General features: G+C 40.6%; 1 protein-coding gene across 8 annotated transcripts in view; it reads left to right on the top strand.

The window, feature by feature from the left end:
- FAM184A (family with sequence similarity 184 member A) overlaps positions 1 to 16347 on the top strand; it is a 68981-nt gene extending 52634 nt beyond the window's left edge. The window contains exons 13-19 of one of the 8 annotated variants that reach the window (XR_010990294.1): positions 1524 to 1708; positions 2230 to 2376; positions 7227 to 7344; positions 7982 to 8086; positions 12158 to 12360; positions 14116 to 15815; positions 16120 to 16347. Coding sequence is in view for 7 of the 8 variants with exons in the window: in XM_068162302.1 (XP_068018403.1) it covers positions 1524 to 1708; positions 2230 to 2376; positions 7227 to 7344; positions 7982 to 8086; positions 12158 to 12360; positions 14116 to 14197 (840 nt within the window). In the remaining variant the exon portion in view is untranslated. The other 7 variants (XM_068162302.1, XM_068162306.1, XM_068162303.1 and 4 more) reach the window with 7 other exon arrangements.
- The last annotated feature ends 363 nt before the right edge of the window (positions 16348 to 16710 follow it).

Here is a 16710-nt window from a genome sequence, read left to right as displayed (position 1 = left end):
GAGACTGCCCATCCCCCCGTGGCCTTGGGCCTAGCCAGGCCCAAAGCCAGGAGATCTCTCCCCTATGTTACCGGCTGATGGAGGAGGAAGAAAAGAGGAAGTGCCAGACCCTGCCGCGAAACTTATAGTGGTGCAAGGGATCATGGTAGGAAATAACCTAATTTCCTGTGTCCACCCACTGGGCTGGACTTCTGGACACAGGAAGCACCCCTGTAGCAGAAGGGCACCCAGCCCAAACTACGACAGACTCCTAAAAGAGATATCAGAAAAAGAAGTTTTAATTGCAAGAGCAAGTGTTTGATCTAAGCAAATGCCATGTACTTGTGGCCTTGTCATGAGCAGTTCATTGTGCTAAGCTTGAGCTACATTGAGAGCAAAGCAATTAAATTGTATTTTCCTGTGCTGGAATGCTCATTAGTTCAGAGGATCAGAGCTGAACTAGATGCAGAGAGGTCTGAGCAGGGTGGTTATATTTGAAATATTTAAATGTGGAGAGAAATTTTCCAGGGCTCTTTCTTACAACCTTAATACAGTCCTTTTGTAGGGAGGCAGAGAGTTATTTTTAAAGGTCTGTTCTTAAAGATGTCCTATAACATTTGTTTATTGGGAGATGCTTGTGTTTCTTGGATGCATAAGGAACAATGCACAATGACAGATAAAATTGCTTTGAAATACCTGTGCAAGCCACATGATCAGCTCTGTTACCAAGCATGGGACCCTTAATCTCAGGGTCGTGGGTTCAAGCCTGCAGTGAGCAGCAGTGTCTTTTATAGGTGGGCTGGATTAGTTGATAGGTTGGACATGGTTATCTTGAAGGTCTCTTCCAACCTGGTTTATCCTATCCTATTCTATTCTATTCTATTCTAATTATTGTGAACCTGTAAGAAGTGGAACTGATGGAAATTGAAAACTCTGAAAAAGATTGATTTTTATTACAGACTCTTCCTAAACTGTGGAGAATCATTAAAACCAGGATAGGTTCTGGAGGAGTTTCCCAGATGTTAACTTTATTGGAATTTCTTATGCCAAAAGGATGATTTTATTGATTTACTGGACATAAATGGTATATAAGCTATTTAGCATATGTTCTGCTATGAGAGATATATATGTGTGAGAGGAGACTTCTGAATCATTGTTTCTGGGTGCCTTTTTGTTCCATTTATGGGGTTGTAAAGGGAAAAAAATACTTTCTTTATATTGTATGTTGAAGAGAGAGAAAAAATGCTAAATGCCCAGCACCCTGGTTCTTAGCAGTATGTGTGGGCAAAGAGAGAATCTGCTGAGCTACACAAACCAGGCAATGACAGGTATTGCATTTTCTCCCAAATGAAAGCAGTTTGTTCCAGAAGTTTGATTTTGTCTTTGTTTGTCCTTGTGCACAATAAAACCACCTCAGTTTAATGACATTTGTGTCAGCATCAAAAACTGTTGAAGGGAAAGTTCTGCTCAGCTGTTCTCTTCCAAAAGCAAATATTGTGCTTCTGGGAGTCTAAAGTATTTTGCTGCTGCTACTTGTGTCACAGGAGAAAGACTTTTTGTGCCGAATATCAGATCTCCAAGATGAACTGAGGCACCGAGACCATCATATATCTGAACTGGACAAAGAGATTCTGCACCTTCATGAAAACATAAGTGCACTGACCAAGGAATTAGAGTTTAAAGGGAAAGAAGTGCTTAGAATACGTAGTGAATCCAACCAACAGATCAGGTATGGATTTTTCCACTCTAAACTCAGATAGGTGTTGTTTCCCTGACTAAAACAATGTGTGAATTACCATTTGGAGCTTTTAATTCATCATTTGTAGCTTTTTAATTCATCCTCTCAATCAAGTGATGTTTTATCATTTAGTCTGCCTTAGGAAAAAAAGCCATGCCTGTTGCTAGTGAAGTTTAGTGAATGTTAACTATACAGCTGAGCTCCATTCAGAGAGAAAGCTTTGGCACATTATAGACAACAGTCCACTCAAGTCTTGGTTTTTGGTGTGATGTTGTGGCTTTTAATCCATTACATTGGTTCATTTACAAAAAGCATTAAAGGAGATGCATTTCCCATGAAATAAGCTAGAAGATTGGAGGCCAGTGAAGCAGTGGGTTTTGATGAGTCAGTAATTCTTTCTGTGTTGTCTGATGCTGTCTAAAAGCCAGTAGAAGCCTGGCAGAAAATAGTGATGAAGAACCAAGTCTGCTTTGAGAATAACTCTCTTTTTAACAAAAAACTAAATTAAACAGGATGCATGAGCAAGATTTAAGCAAGAAACATGAGAGAGAGCTGGATGTCTTGACAGCAGATCACATCAGAGAGAAACAAAGCATGCTGGCAGATTTTAATAAGACCCAAGAGCTGCTCAAGGAAATTAATTCAGCTTTGCAATTTTCGTAAGTTCTGTTGTGTTGAACACATTGTCTGTGTAGCTGCATTTGAGTGAAGTCTATTCTGGTGTCCATGAATTGCTGAAGATACACTGCAGAGATGCAGATGTGAGGCACTGCTTTAAATGAGTCTTTCTCCAAGCCTGTTTCAACTTAAGTCTTCAAAGTATCCATACACAACCTCTGAGTGTTGTTGGAAAGATGCTTCTGTTCCAGAGAAATCCTCCAGCCTTAATGTTTCTTGCACCACACAGCCTGTGGGATTGCTTCCTGCCTTTTCCTCACAAAAGCCTTTGCCAAAGGGTCATCTCCCTGGTGCCCCCTACCTGGAGGTGTTGGAGGCCAGGCTGGATGAGGCCTTGAGCAAGCTGGGCTGGTGGGAGGTATCACAGTATCACTAAGGTTGGAAGAGACCTAAAAAATCATTAAGTCCAACATGTCACCACAGACCTCATGACTAAACCATGGCACCAAGTGCCACATCCAATCCCCTCTTGAACATCTCCAGGGATGGTGACTCCACCACCTCCCTGGGCGGTACATTCCACTGATGAATGACTCTCTCGGTGATGAGTTCCACCCCCCCGTGGCAGGGGGGTGGAACTGGATGATCTTGAATGTCCTTTCCAACTCAAACCACTCTGAATCTCTGACTGTGCAAAAACCTCAGTCAAGTGAGGGGCCCAGTTTTGCATTCTTTAGGCAACACAACTCTGTAAGCTTTCGAGGAGTTCAGTGAAATAAATTGTTAGGGATTTGACTGAAGAGCTTGAAGCAGGAAAGATTAAATCTGTAGTGCTCAGAAAAATTGGAGAAAATATTACTTCAAACATGATTTGCTCAAACTTAAATACATCTTTTTTTTGAGAAAACAGGAGTTCCTTCAGCAAGTTGATAAACTGTGCAGTATTTTCCATTAGGAAGTCTGATTGGAGCATGAGTGGTGGAAACGTTTTCAGGGTTGCCAGCAGAAGGAGCAATAGTGTCTGAAATAAGCATAACATGAACATAACCATTACAGAATACTTAAGTGTCTCCAAGTGTAGTGGTTTATTGGGGGGGATCTAATTCAAGCCATAACACCAGGTGGCCACCCGGGGTTAGGCCACCTCTAGGCAGAAGGGGAAGAGGGATGTGTTGTCTAGGTGGTGTCATCTTGTCTTCCACATCCTACCTTCTTTATCTCTGTCTGCAGCATATTCTGTATTTGTTCAGTCAGGGTTTCTGGCTGAGGTTTCAGAGCACATTGAGAGCTTCCTGCCAGTAAGTTGTCACTGAAGGATTTGCATTTGCAGCACAAAAGACTGATGGCAGAGAAAGCAATTGGGTTTAACTATGATAGAAAAGTTTTAAAAGGAAATGTTTTTAAAGGGACAAGAAAGAGCAAATGCATCTAATTCTTTCACAGTAACAAAAACACACTTAGAAATTGTCTTCGAAGAAGATGGCTGTAAAATTCTCGTCCTTACTCCCTCATTAGCATCCACAAGGCACACTCTTGTGCCCTGGGAACTTGCCATTCAGTAAATTAGGTGTGAACTACCTCCTCTTTACTGCCTGTATTTTCTGCGAGTAACATGCCAAAGAGCAGCCACCAGAACTAGGTTCTGGAACTGTTTACCCTAAATTTTCCTCTTATTAGCTTGTTTGGTTTTCAGTATCCTAAAATTGTCTGCATGTAGTTGGTTTCCTATGCCCAGATTTTGCTCAACTTGGAGTTGCAAGGAAGCAGCCACTGGCCTCCACACAGCAAACATATCCAGGGTCATAGAATCTTACAGTGGTTTGTACTGGAAGGGACTTGTAAAGGTCTGCTAGTCCAACCCCCCAGCAGTGAGTGGGGACAACTTAAACTAGATAAGGTTGCTCAGAGCCCCATCCAACCTGACCCTGCATGTTTCCAGGGATGGGGCATCTACTGCCTCTCTGGGCAACCAGTTCTGGTGTTTCACCATCCTCATCATAAAGAAAGTCTTCCTTCTATCTAGTCGAAATCTACCCTCTTTTAGTTTAAAACCATCAGCCCTTGTCCTGCTACAGCAAGCCCTGCTAAAATGTCTGTTCCCATCTCTCTTCTAGGTCCCTTTAAGTATTGAAAGGCCACAACAGGGGCTCCCCAGTCTTCATTTTTCCAGGCTGAACAACCCCAGCTCTCAGCCTTTCTTCACAGCAGAGATGTTCCAGCCTTCTGATGATCTTTGTGGCTTCTTCTGGACCTGCTAAAACAGATCCACATCTTGCTCATGCTGAGGGCTCCAGAGCTGGAGGCAGTGTACTCCAGGTGGGGTCTCACTAGGGCAGAGTGGAGTGGCAGTCACATCTCTTGACCTGCTGCCCATGCTGCTTTGGATGCAGCCCAGGATACGTTGGCCTTCTGTCCTGTGAGCCATTTTGCCAGCTTATGTCCAGCTTTTCATTCACCAGCACCCCCAAGTCCTTCTCTGCAGGGCTGCTCTCAATCCCTTCATCACCCAGCTTGTTGATACTGGAGATTGCCTCCACCTAGGTGCAGAGCCTTGCCTTTGGCCTTGTTAAACCTCATAAGGGTCACGTGTACTTGCTTCTCAAGTTTGTCTGGGTCCTTCTGAATCTCCTCCCCAGCTGCACCACTCAGGTTGGTGTCATCTGCAAACATGCTGAGAGTGTTCTTGATCCAGCTGCCTGTGTCATTGCTGAAGATATTAAACAGCACTGGTCCCAGTACAGACCCCAGAGAGACACCACTTGTCACCCCTCTGCATCTGGAAATGAAACTCTTGACCACTACTCTCTGGAGTAGGTCGGGGTGTCCTGACCTGGCTTTCAGTGTGTCATCTCTCTCTGCTTACCCTGAAGCTGGGAGCTGTCAAAAAAGGAAACTATTTTAAAACCCCCAACAACAAAATGACAACAGGACAGGAGAGTTTTATGCAGCTCTTTCTTGAGTAACTGTCTGCAGATGCAGCCTCACCTAAAGCACAGTCTCATGAATCATAGAATCAATAAGGTTGGAAAAGACCTCAAAGATCATCAAGTCTAACCTGTCACCCAAACCTCATGGCTACTAAACCATGGCTTCAAATCCCATGTCCAATCCCTTTCTGAACACCTCCAATGATGGTGACTCCACCACCTCCCTGGGCAGCCCATTCCAATGGGCAATCACTCTCTCTGTGAAGAACTTTCTCTTCACCTTGAGCCTAAACTTCCCCTGGTATAGTCTGAGACTGTGTCCTCTTGTTCTGGTGCTGGTTGCCTGGGAAGAACAATGTTAATGAAATGGAGAATCTTAGTGATTGAGAGCAAGTGTCATTATTTAGGCTCTACAGCTAGAGTCTTTTCACCAGAAAAAGCACACTTATCTGAAACACTAGAAAATGAAATTACAGCTGTAAGTGTGCTCTGCACTCTGGGGATCTGGCCACAGTAGCTTAACCCAGCAGAAAATGCCTATAAACACAAACTGAGCCAGCTGAGCATATTTCTGTTCTGCTGAGTCAGGTGCCTTTTCTGAAAATAAACCCAGGCATGTTGTTCACATTCACAATGTTTTATGTAAATACATTATGTAATCTCCTCTGATTATTTGAAGGTTATAAATGCCATTTAATAGGAGCTGGTCGCTTCTTTCAGATGTAACTCAAAGTAACAATCACATAGCTGCTCCTGAAGGGAAAATATTTCACCACAGTGAGAGGTGTCTACTTCCAGGTGTCTCTTTGGAATGAAGTTTGAGCTGACACCTTAAATTCATGGATTTTGGGGTTTTTTCAGGTTTTGTTGGGGATTATTGTTTTTGCTTTAATTTTTTCATTAAGTTCATTACATTTTCTGAAGCTGTTCTAAAACTTGTTTCACTGCTCTACACGAGGGCTGACTATGTCAGACAGGTATTTTAGTAGTTTCCTTTGGACCAATGTTTAGCAGCATGAATGTTAGTTGATATTTCAAAGAGACCTTTAAAATAGTCATGTCTTCCAAACTTGTTCTTTAAGGAGAAACAAGGATGTTTATGCAATCACTTTCTCAGCTGGCTTATTTCACTTCTCTCCTTTAATGCTTTCCCAGCAGGCATTTCAAATTGCTTCCTATTGTTTTTTTCTCCAAGTGTTTCTCAGTTGTTACATTCCTCTTAACCCAGCTATCCTAATATCCAAGTGTTACTGCTTTTCTTTTGCAGCTCATTCCTTTAGCTCATCTCTAATGGTGCTAAGTTGCTTTTGTGGAGAGGAATTAGTTACCTATTAGTCTTCACTGTCGTGGGTATCTTTGTTCCAGTATGTTCCACATGAAGTAAGGAAGATGGTGCCAGCCTTGGCTGTCTAGCCAGTTTCTCCAGTCTCCCAAGCATGCATCTTCATTCAGAGTAGTCAGCTATACAAAGAAAAAGGAGTTTGTTTTCCTCATCAAGAAAGTGCATAGCCACCTTTAAAAACATACATTAAGATGAAATGTAAAGCTCTGTAGTCCCTGTGTATTACAGAGGGATCGATCCTAGCCATGTCTCCTGTAATTCTGCTGCCCACATTATGGCTTTGAATGCCTTAAATTCAGTTTGTCTTCCAAGAAGCCTCTCTGCAAACACCTAGGACTGCATGCACAAGAAAGATGTGAAGGTTTTGGAATTTTGCCCAGACCATTAGTTACTGGAGCAGATGTTATGGTTATTGTTGATTGGGTTTTGGGGTTTGTTTGGGGTTTTTGTCTTTTAACTAGCTGAATTTGAATGGTCATACAGAAATTAATTTACTTCAAGGTGATGAAGTCATCTTCTGTTTTCGCTCCCTGAACTCTGTTGTGCTAATCAAAGATGTGACTATTCACTTATCATTTAAGACTGGCTCAGGCTAAAGGGGGTGTTCTTCTTTCCTATAAAGTTTAGAAGAAATGGAAGAAAAGTACAAAAACAGAGAATCAAGACCAGAAGACTTGCAGCTTATCTCAGAACTGAAAGACCTAATTGCAGAGCGGGACCAGCTCATAAAGAAATTGATTGTAAGACTTTTATGCTCTCTTGATTTAATATCTTGACAGATATGAAAGTTAATCTAATTCAAAGTGGCTTCAATGTATTTAAAGAACCATGTTACTCATGTTCTTCAACACATTCCTGTGGTTCCATTGACTCATAACAGTAAAACTAATTAGATACAGAGAGCTTTGCACAATCAGGCATAACACATGATTACAAAAAGCATCTCAGTATGACCTTGACCAGATGTTTCCTATCTCCAGTCCTGGGATAAGCCAGCCATGTCAGCCATATAAGAAGTAGTCTCTTCTTTGAGGTTTCTCAGATCAATTTCCTCATCCACTGAGCTTCTCGAATTCAGAGCACAACACCCTGGTTCAGATTAGTCTGATGAGATCCTGATTCAGAAGAAGGAATGAGTCTTTCCCACTGAATATTCCATTAGGTTATGCTTACTCTCAGGAACTTAGAGCCACATCAGAACTGCATAAATAGAAATTGTTTTGACTAGTACAGCAAATACTATACCAAACATGAAATATGAACTGAAACATTTTGGAGGTCCTCATTTCTTTTTAAAGAGAGAATTTTGCAGGCAGATTTGGCCACTAACTGATTGAAAATGCATAAAAAGAAGTTTCTATTTGTTCTTCTTTTTAGGAGGACAAAAAGTTCTATCAGCTGGAGCTAGTTAACAGGGAGACTAACTACAACAAAGTGTTTAATGCAAGCCCTAATGTTGGTGTTATTAATCCATTGGTGAAGGTATGTTCCATGGACTTCATTGCTAAAGTCAAGAAAAAGAAATTCAAACTTAGGATACAGTAAAAAGAAGAGATCTGTTTATGTGTGTGTGCCTGCATGTGTACATGTATCACTCTTAGAAGACATGTTCAAAACAAGGAACTTACTTTTCCATTTGTCTCTATTTCTGTGTAGGTTTGTTCCTTTTTGTGTTGTTGAGAGATCCACTGACATAATTGCCCTGATTTGCTAGACATATGTGACATAAACCAGTTTAACTTCACAGAACTGCAAAATCAAAGTAGAAAAGTGGCAGAAAAGCACCAGAGGGCAGGACTGTAGCATATAACAGAGAAGACTGACACCTGTAACCAGTTTTTGTTCCATAATTTTTCCTGGTTAATTTGGGAAGTTCAAGGGCAGTTCCCCTTTTCAGATGGTGCTCGGGATGGAAGTGCATTAAAGACAGAGGGAGAGGGTCGCTAAAGGTGAAAAGGGGAAGGGAAAGAGAATTAAAAGGGCATGAAAGGAGCCTGAATGAGAAAAAAGAGAGTAATACTGGAGAAATGGAGCGACAAAGCACGTACAGACTATGAGAGCAACAGGAGGCAGAAGTCAGTCTTTAGCCTTTTCAGTTATTGTCACCTCCTATACAAGTGAAAATACTCCAGTAGCAGCCTTTTCCAGTTCTTTCCATCCTGTTGAATAGCAGCCAGTGAAGGCTACTGTACACACAGGCATAGTCTCTCTCTTCAAATCCCAGCAGCATTCCTTCATGAGAAACGTGAACAGACTCCAGAAGGGTGCCTTCACTTAATCACCAAATGTGAAGGGCTGAAAGGGACCTTGAAAGATCATCCAGTCCAACCCCCCTGCCAGAGCAGGATCAACCATACCAGATCACACAGGGATGCATCCAGGCAGGTTTTGAGTATCTCCAGAGAGGGACACTCCACAACCCCCCTGAGCAGCCTGTTCCAGTGTTCCCTCACCCTCACATTCTATTTCTTTTCACCATTAAGGAATGCTTCCTCTTCAGGATAGCTGGTAGGTTATTTTACCTGCGTGGAAAGGGAAGAGATTTGTCTCAGCTGTAGAGGCAGAACAGCTCTGGAAGGTTCTGAAGCAGAAGGTAACCTGAGTGGCACAGTATGAGTAGCTCAGGTGCCTGAGAGCTTCAGTGATCAAGGTTCAGTCCCTGTTACTTGAACAGAGGTTTGGCTCTGTTGTATGAGACCAAGCCCTGTTACTTAGCAGAGCCTCAGTGTAGTTTCACATCGGATCAGTGCACTGCCTACTTCTGCACAAACCACTGCAAATTTTCAAGATCTTCTACACTTTTCAGGAGCCCTGCAGCTCTCACAAGCTTTATCTGCAGATGCCCAGCTTTTATGCATAACAGCATAAAAGAATGTAGTTTGGGCCCAGCAGAGCCAGTACCAGGACTGCCAGACGCCAGCTGAATGCTTTGGTTTTGTGATGAAAGGTCGTTTGAAACTTTAGGAAGTTTGTCTGAACCACTCATTGGTAATGATGTGAAATGTAACCATCCAGTATATAAGCTTGTGTTCTGTGTGAAATCTGAAGTGTTTGGGAGAGGTGCTTCATCAGATTTCCATAGTGATAATTCATATATGTTTATGATATGCTTCTATCACTTCAACTTGTTCAGACTTTGGAACTGTCTTGTACGCCAGAAGGTTTTGTTCTCTCGTTTTTTAAGTTGTGGACTATGTCACTTTATTTTGTCCAAGCGTGTACTGTGTCCTTGGAGAATGAATTACAAGGAAAACAAATCTCATTCTCTCTCTCTTTTTTGGTAATAAAAAACCAGAATTGGAGTTACTACTTTGCATATCACTGCAAAATTAGAGCCGTTGCAGTATGTATCACAGATTCTCCTACTTATGCAATGGATCTGTGTAGCCTTCTTACCTCTGAAGTTTCTTAATACTTTGCATGAATTTCATGGAAACAATACACACAATTTTGTCTCTCCATATTTGACTGCTTCAGAAGCATAGACTGTTTTATAGAGAACAAGACACAATCTGTAGTACTTCTCTAAGCACTGTGAATAATAGTTTTCCAGAAATGAGCCACCTACGAAGCACACAGATTTAACTAGAGTGTTTCACACCATTTCAGTTAGTGTACATTAACTTGCAAGTGTATTTTACACACAGCTGCTTACTTTCACCAAACTGCCTTTGCCACCATAGAGTTATTTCAGCTCCTAGAGAAGCGAGGTGTATAGGACAATCTTCATTTAATCCTTTGCAGCTAAAGAGCTTTGATGCTTAAAAAAGACCTTTTTCTATTGCAGCATTCTGTTAAATTGTTGAGGGGGGGTTAGCTGTGGTTTGACAAACATCTCCACCAGTGTGCCTACAACTAGTAGCCAGCCCTAGAGAGGTCAGGCAATGAAATCACAGCTAGCAGAGAGCTAAAGAGAAGCAAGTACAGACTAACAATAGGACTCTCTGTGTCTCTGTTTGATCTTGTGCCTGCCCTTGAATGGAGCAGCTCTTCTGTTTCAAGTGGAATTCAGCTGGAAAATATGATACAGAAACAACATGGGATTCCACTTGCATTTCACTTTATTTAGTTCAGATTTATGTAGTCTATAATCCTTGAAGGGTTTTTTTTTCCCTTGCTGCCTTCTTAGGGTTGCATATATGTAACTGGATGGAAGTATTTACTATATGTTCAAGTAATACATAATTCATGGGAATAAGTTAATCCACTCCTTCCAAAATCCTACTTTTGGCAGTAAGGCTTTTTAAACATTAATGCTTTATTGTGGACATGGACTGTTTGACAGAAGTCAGAGAAGACCCATGGAGTCCTGTCAACACAGCTGCTTTTTAAAAAGCTATAAAAGTATTTGAAGCTTCCTTCCACATGAAAATATGTGTAAAAGTAGAGGAGCTGAATACTAATTGCTCTATATGATGTGTTATGGAGAGTTAAAAGTGATACAAAAATAAAACTCCTCAGTAAGTATTTGGAGTCCCTTAAAATCCTCTCGGTAGAGAGAGGACTAAGAAAAATGTTCTGTTGTGCCATCTGGTGTCTAGAAGTGGCAAATGTAGTAGTGTTAGAAACCTGGCCTGCAAGTAACTGAACTCCTGTACAGAGCAGTTGGAGACTTGATAGGGTGCTTGGTGCCATGGTTTAGTTGATTAGATGGTGTTGGATGATAGGTTGGACACGATGATCTTGAAGGTCTCTTCCAAACTGGTTTCTATTCTATTCTATTCTATTCTATTCTATTCTATTCTATTCTATTCTATTCTATTCTATTCTATTCTATTCTATTCTATTCTATTCTATTCTATTCTATTCTATTCTATTCTATTCTATTCTATTCTATATTCTATTCTATTCTATTCTACTCTATTCTATTCTACTCTATTCTATTCTACTCTATTCTATTCTACTCTATTCTATTCTACTCTATTCTATTCTACTCTATTCTACTCTATTCTTCTTTAGCAGTGCTGTGTAATGCTTGCTGACTACAAGGCTGTAACTACTGTGGGAGAAACTTAGCCGCGTGTCTGGGTTCCATGTTTTAGCTATCGAAATGTGCCTCAGTGATGGGGTGAAACCTGTTGGAGAGTTTCATTTCTTTGGTCAGTGAGATTGGCTGTAATTACATTTGGCAGCAGAGCCATTCTGCTGATCTGAAAAAAAAAACAAAAGAAAAGAAAAATGAGATTTAAGTAATCATGAAAGGTTGAACAGACTGAATGACAGTTCTGTCTCAACTGTCTTAAACTGAGCAACACGTTGTATTGGAAGATCTCCTAGAATGTTCTCATTGATTATTACACAAAGTCTTAAAAACTTGGCCATCTTGATCAGAAATGTGATTGTTCTGTTCAAATGTGTTCTATTCAAGTCTGGTCAAAGCAAATAAAACTGCCATTTGGGGGGGGAGGGGAAAAAAGGCAAGCCAAATTTATCCCAGTTGCTCTCCTTCAAAAGAAACCCCAGTCCAACCATCAGTAGAACTTTTATGTTTGCAAATTTCCTCCTCTGTCCTGGTGCAAGAAGCCTTCCTTACATTTGTTATTTTTAATGCAGCAAAAGAAGAAGAATGATAAATCAACAAACAGGTTTGTGAGTGTCCCCAATTTAAGTGCTGTGGAATCTAGCGGAGTGGTGGGCAATGGACATCCCAACCGCCTGGACCCCATTCCTAACTCACCCATCCACGATATTGAGTTCAACAGCAGCAAACCACTACCACAGCCAATGCCACCCAAAGAGCCCAAGATGTTTTTGAGGTGAGCACTGCCTCACCAATCTCTTTTTTTTTATTTTTTCTTTTCTCTTTTTTTTCCTTGTTCTGAAGTCAGGAAAATTTTGCATTCCTCATGAGCTAAACCCCACTGTGTGAACCTTTCAGAGGTACAAGTTACTCTTATGGCATTTTCAATTTTTACATGATATTGATAGCCTCTTTATAGTATTCCTTTTTTATTGCAGACCTGGTTGAAATGTGAAGTAGCCTCTCCCTTTTTCCTAAGTCTGGAACTTTGAACACCTCTGTAGCTACTTTAACAGGATTCATGTGCTTCCAATTGTTTCCACACATGAACAATTGTTTTAAATGTCTGTGTGATTTACTGACTGTCACTTAGGAACTGATACTAGCACAGGATTTCTCTCATTCAGTATTATATGACAATGAGGTTTATGTAAGAAAGCTTATTTTCTGTGCTACATTAGTGTTTTGTGTTTCCCCTTTCTTCACCTCTATCAGGTTGTTTTAGAGAGTAACCTTGCCCACAGCAACAGGAAATTGTGCATGCTTGGATGCTTAATGCTGAGCTCCCAGTAATCAAAACCAGCACTAAAGTCTGAAGTAATCCTTGCACAAAATAATGTAATTAATAAATTCAAAATGGCATTGTGGAGGCAAGATTTAATCTTTTGACTTGATGCCCCTATGCATTAAATGCACTGAAGGGCTGTACTCTGTATTTAATAGGTGCTGATCTCTTACCTCAAAGTTGGCAGATTAAAGCAACATGTAATTACCACAGTTTGTTGTTTACTCTCTCCTTTGGTTTAATGCAAAAGGCCACATACCCAGCTTCTATTACTAATAAAAGGAAACAAATAACAGGGTCTAAAGTAGAAGAGGTACCACCATCTGTTTCAATAGAAAACAATATTAAACAAAAAAAACCAAGCCCAGAAGTTACTGATGCTTATTTTTTCCTGTGCATGTGATGTGCATGAACGTGCTCTGAGACCTGTAGCATGCATGTGCATGAACTTGTGGACTGTGGTGCTGGAGCTTCCCTTCCAATTCAGTTTGTGTTCCATATTATCCAGTAGGGATTCTTTGATTACAGATTATCCTTTTTTTCTCTTTTATTGATGAAGGAACTTGTGTAATTAGATTTAAATGCTTCTCTCTTGCCCATTCTGTGAGCATTTTAAGTATTCAAGGGGGAATGAAACCTCGTTCGGAGCGCAGCAGTTTCTTTTTCCCTCTAGGATATTAGGGTATTTTAAATGTGTGCATGAACAGCACTGCCAATGGTAGTTGTGCCCAGTGTTCAGTATGAGAATGTGTACTTGTGTTCAGTTGCCAACCAGTCTTTGTGAGCACATGGCTACAAATATGATGCTTGCATCATATTTTACTTCTTTAATGAACTTTACCACAGGAAAAGGATGCTAAAAGAGGACCTTCCCCAGCTTTCCCAAGAAAAGCCTTTTTATTCTTCCTGAAAGCCCACAGCTGCTTATGAGATCTTAAATCATGTTTTCCAAAATATTACTTGCCCACCCTGTCATGTGGCTTCTGAACTGACTTGTCTGTGCTGCTGATGCTCTCCAATGGAGTGGATAACCACGGATCCTGTAGGGAGACATTAAATCACGTCCTGAGGCACACTGATAATTATTAATCCATGGAAAAAAAAAACTGAATGGTCTCTGTCATTTTTCTTTTTCTTTTCTCCTAACCTTTGGAAGGTTTGTGTAGTTATGGGATAATTCTTTCTCTTTCCTTTCTGTGAATTTAGCCCCCCTCAGACTGATACTTCACCAGTGGCTTCACCAGATCCACAGCGCCAGGAGTGGCTTGCCCGGTACTTCACGTTCTGAGAGATGCTTTGTTGTTGTGGCACAGCCGTGATGTGGACTGTTTATAAAAGAGCATGACCTTAAGTAAACCCTCATGTGAACAAACTCCCCTGTAATTTGTCAAAACACTGTGAATGAGGAAGTATTTGTCTTTCTGATTTGAAGCTGCACTGTATTTCATGTTATCTTTGTTGGAATCACTTGACATGGTACTAGATAATGTGTGTAATTATAACTCTTATTTTTATTTCAAATGGAAGAATCTTTAAACTTTGTAATTACTGCATAATAAATTTTGGTAGAACAAACAGAATGCTTTCCCCCCCTCTTTCCTATAAATGTGTTTTCTTTCATTTCAGGCAAGGCTTTTTCCCCCCAAAAATAACATAATTGCATGGATACTAGAAATACAATTGAAACTGTGAAAGGAAAGAAGTATCTAAACCTCTCTGGTTTGGGCAGGATGTGTTTAATGCATCCCCAGTTCTCTTCTGTTACTTGGTAGCACTTTCAACACTGTCTCATTTTAACCTTCAAAAGGGAGACTGTGAAATAAATCACAACTAGAATAGCTGCTAGCCTTCAGAGCAGAGTGATTTTGACAGGAGGCCGCAAATACCAAAAGCCACAAACAAGGAGCTGTTCCCTAGGGAAGGAGTTGTCTCCTTACCTGCTGCTCGTGAGGATTTGCTCTTTAGTCTATCACTGAATTTAAGCAGAAACTATTCCCACAAGTTGTGTATCTTTTCCATCAATATTAACAGAAACAAATGCTTTAAAACACTTAGAATACTGTACTAAATACCTGCAGAGATCAAGAAGCTACATTTTTGAGTATATAGCCCTTCTTTGGATAAAATTCATGTCTGAGGGAGGGGGAAAAAAAAAAGGCAAGCAACAAAACAACCACTCACCTAACTTTTCCCCCTTTATTCATTCCACAGATAAAAATCTTTCATTAAAACTTCTCTTCCCTTGTCTATATTAAAAGATTTTTCTTCTTCTAAAGCTGATAAGTGGAAAATGTGGGGGGTTTTTTTCAGCTACTGAGCATGATTCTCCAATCTACACCTTTTATGCTGCTGCCAGTGTTGCTCAAGAGTTTTGCTGCAGTAGATAAAGAGATCTAGAGCTTAATGTCTTTTTAAAATATATATATATGTTTTTCATTCAAAGATTACCACAAAGTAACTCACACTGGTAGTCTCAGGGAGAAAAATCATCTCTTTGTTTTATGAATGTATTTTTAAGCTGAACCTTTTCTCTTTTAAAAGCAGGAGTAAGTGCTTGAGTTATTTGAATAAGGTTTTAGCTAGCATCTGTAACAGACTTTAATATTCCATCTGAAGCCCTGACTTCATCCTCCTTTTTGCTACGTGCACAAAGGTGAATCCCCAAATGAAGATACTTGCTAACTACAATGAGTTTTGTATGTAGGATATGTATAAATAAAAAAAAAACAAACAATAATTTGTATGTTTTCATATCAACAATCTAAAAATCTTCTAAAATGAGCATTTTAAAACTTCTATCTTAGAGTTCAGCCTGAAAGCTCCACTGAAAGCTGTGTTCGGGCTGTGCTGCCGTGGATTAAAGATGCACAGAGCAGATTTGCTGTAGCTGGTGGACTCAACTGTAGGTATATGCAACTTTTTCATTTTAGAAGAAAGCCATATTGGGCAAAATGTCAGATTTCTTGGCTGTTACCCAAAATAAAATACCCTAGCTCATTTTGTTACCATGTTCTGAAAGCGAGTGTTGTGTGTTTCTTCTTGCATGCCTTGCGAGGGCTCAGCCTTTTTCGCCCACCCTCCGCTTCATGTGTGCAACTTGCAGATGGAGTTAATGACTGGCGTTGGAAGATGATAATATTTGCATTTCCTTGACCTGTTCAGTAAAAGCTGTGCCCATGGGTTTATTCTTAGTAGGTATTTTTCTTTCAGAAAGGAGAAGAAAGTTAAGAAGCACTCAAGCATCCAGTTACCACGCCTGCCACAGTCAGCAGCTGTCTCGCTACTCAAACAGCCTCGTAAAGATCAGAACCAAGCAGCCAGCAACAGCCGAAAACCAAGCTGAAGAAACCAAGAGGAAACTGATTTTCTACCAGCTGGCACTGAGAACTCTGTGAAATGTATTTCTAAACTGAGTTTGCATCTGGCATTTGGGATGAGTACAGGAACTTGCATTATCATAATGCCTTGTGTTCCTGATCTTTGCATTGTCTGGTATTCTGGAGGCAGCGAAAAGTGCAGCTGCTCCTGAGTGCAGCTGTGCAGACCTCTGCAAATCTCATCTCACCCATGCAGGCAGTCTTCCCTAGCTCAACAGGCAGCTCCCCATAATGAGGTACAGAATTACAGTAAGTTGCACAGTGCTGTTTACAAAGACAGGAAAACCTTTGGGCTAGCAGGAGCTCTTTTTAATGGATCACCTCCAGGAAATCACAAATGTTAGATCTCAGGTGAACTGATTTCACAAATGTGGAAATAGCTACATCTTGTCATTAAGAAAAGAAAAAGAGCCTGGTTTTGTAC

This window comes from Melanerpes formicivorus, unplaced genomic scaffold (assembly GCF_026170545.1).
Source record: "Melanerpes formicivorus ecotype bairdi unplaced genomic scaffold, bMelFor1.0.p_v2 SCAF_63, whole genome shotgun sequence".
Lineage (NCBI taxonomy): Eukaryota > Metazoa > Chordata > Aves > Piciformes > Picidae > Melanerpes > Melanerpes formicivorus.
This window is presented reverse-complemented; position numbering and strand designations above follow the sequence as displayed.